The sequence below is a fragment of the Camelina sativa genome, unplaced genomic scaffold (assembly GCF_000633955.1).
Source record: "Camelina sativa cultivar DH55 unplaced genomic scaffold, Cs unpScaffold01876, whole genome shotgun sequence".
NCBI lineage: Eukaryota > Viridiplantae > Streptophyta > Magnoliopsida > Brassicales > Brassicaceae > Camelina > Camelina sativa.
The window spans coordinates 511-3,013 of NW_010922993.1; the positions used below are offsets into that span (position 1 = coordinate 511).

General features: G+C 28.8%; 1 protein-coding gene across 1 annotated transcript; it reads left to right on the top strand.

The window, feature by feature from the left end:
- The first annotated feature begins 203 nt into the window (after positions 1–203).
- Positions 204–1,160, top strand: LOC104774194. The gene is made up of 4 exons (XM_019242842.1): positions 204–464; positions 584–607; positions 698–748; positions 917–1,160. Exons 1-4 carry the CDS (start codon positions 348–350, stop codon positions 1,073–1,075), a joined length of 351 nt encoding a protein of 116 aa, XP_019098387.1. The 5' UTR covers positions 204–347; the 3' UTR covers positions 1,076–1,160.
- Positions 1,161–2,503: the final 1,343 nt, after the last annotated feature.

Here is a 2,503-nt window from a genome sequence, read left to right on the forward strand (position 1 = left end):
AAAACATACAAAACTTTTTTAATTAAAAAACTCTAGCATACCCTTTCTTTAGGTTAGTTTGATATTTCAAGTGTAATCTGTATTTCTGACCAAGGAGATTATAAAACTTGCATAACATCCTAACTTAAAAAAGATATATATATATATATATCTATATATACATTTTTGGAGCATTTATCAAATAAATCCAACTTACTGGGAATGTCATTGGATCAATTACAAACGGGTCGGTAAAAACGAGGATTTGCATGTTTTTCTGGATCCTTTATAATTTGTATTCGGATGGCTCTAATTTATAATTGACGAATTGAGAAACGAAACCTTTTGCCAAATAATTAAAAACCTAGATGTTCGACTCACAATTCTATGGATCAGGCGGAGGAGACGGCAGTGAAGAATTTCTTTATCGTGTTTTTATTGGATTAAGATCAACTCCAGTGATGAAATCAATCGCCACCCTAGAGGTAAATTTGATTACATCTACTAGGTTTTTTTTGTTTTTTTTTTTTTATTATTCTAAACAATCAATATGATGGGTTTGTTTTATTTCTCAACTGAAGCTGTTTGATTCGGTGGCTGGTAGGATATTACGGCGTTTGTAGCTCTGGTATGGCTTTGTGGTTCTGACATTTGAAATTATACAATTTCTTATTAGAATCTTTGACTAACTTTATCGTTTTTTTTTTTTTTGGTACAGTTGGCTTGGAAAGAGGAAGAACCGCTTTCATTCCTTAATTGGATCTTCCTGGTAAACTCATCTTAAATCCTTGAACTAATAATCTTTTTGTTATCAATTTTCTAGATTTGATGTAAATACTGATTTGTGTGGAGGTTGAATCTGAAATTGTATATTTTCTGTTTATGCTCTAGGACAATCCGTTAATCTCATAATTTTGTATTTCTGCTTATGTTCTAGGACTTAAACGGACATGTTCAATTATATATTGGTGGTATTCTTACGGTGATTCCCGTCGACAGAACCGTTTTCATAGCCACAACCGAAGAAGAAGAAGACGGGATTTGTTGTTGTTGCCGGTTTGATTCTGGTTTGATATGGTTAAAAGAAAACCGATAACTTTTTATATTAAAAATTAATAATTAATTAGATAACTAGGGTAAAATTGGAATTTGGATTCTGTTGAAGAATTGTTGGTTTGAAAATAACAACACTAATTATTTTGGGTTTTAAATGACACATTTTTATTATTTGGTGTATTTTTATTCCAATTCAAAATCATTGGATATTAAACGTCCAAATAAAAATAACTTCGGGTTTTTTTGGCATTTTTCCCTTAAATGATTTTATCGGGAATGATTTGTTTTTATCATTAAATATTTTTGGTTATGTGTTAGTTTATATGAACAATTTAAATTAAATATTTGAATATCATAGTTAATTTTCATTTATATTATTATATATTTTTTTACTTCAAATCCTCAAAAATACAAATGAAAATTGTTATCAAAGTGGAACAATAAAAAAACAAAAAAACTCAAAAAATATGTATGTGTGATTATATATAAATTAGTTATATATTACGGAATTGTATGATTTAAAAAGAATAGAAATTTCTTAATGATATTATTTTATTTTTGTTTTATGATTACTAAATTATATTAAATTGTTTAATATAATTTATTATAAACTAAACTGAGGGACTGGTTCTTGTCGCCACAGTGTCAATCAGAATGTATTGATTGATTGACACTATATTGTGATAAACTTGAAGTTAAAACGCTAGGAGTCCCTTAGTCAACACTCACCTATAATAAATTATTTTTTATACAAACAGAGAGATTACTCCATAGAGTTTTACGTTTTCAGTTAAGCTAAACAAATATTGTATTAAAAATTGCAATGTGATTATGTTGGCTAGGGCGATTGCATCAAGTGTTACACGAGAGGGTCGGCTTTTATCTTACCTTGCATTCGGTGGTTCTGCTTGGTAGCCTTGGTTGCAGCATCAGATTGAGCAAGAATGGTGATGCATGGGAAGAGAATTAGTTAGTTGCCTGCTCTGTTTTGTATTTGTTCATGGTGTGGTCTTTGATGTTTTTGTATTTGGATTCCTACTTTTGCTTCAATCAATAATAATAAAAAAAAGACAGATTCTCAAAAAATCAGAAAACAGAAAATTAATTAATTGAGATTCAAATTAAGCGCGGATCGTAAACTCGAAAAATAAGTAAAATCACCAGGATTCGCTGTAAAATTATTTTAATCTAAAACTTAAATAAATTTATTTTTATTTTGAATTTTGATAATCTCCAAAATGCTCCTAAAATATTCACCTACAGCAATTAAGTAAATAAATTAATTGTTCATTTCTTTATGGGATGTAAAAACATCTTACATTTTGAAACAAAATTATATCTGCAAAACATAGTGTATCTTGAAATAGACATAGCATGTAAGAAGAATTAAAACAGCAAAAAAAACGAAGCAACGATTTCAATTTTCGATGAGACCTTTAGTATTTGAGAGCATGCAAGTCTTTAGCGG

Coding starts and splice junctions, on each gene's coding strand:
- LOC104774194 (XM_019242842.1), top strand. CDS start 348: ATGTTCGACTCACAATTCTATGGATCAGGCGGAGGAGACGGCAGTGAA. Junction 608..697: donor TTACGGCGTTTGTAGCTCTG/GTATGGCTTTGT, acceptor TTTTTGGTACAG/TTGGCTTGGAAAGAGGAAGA. Junction 749..916: donor TCCTTAATTGGATCTTCCTG/GTAAACTCATCT, acceptor CTTATGTTCTAG/GACTTAAACGGACATGTTCA.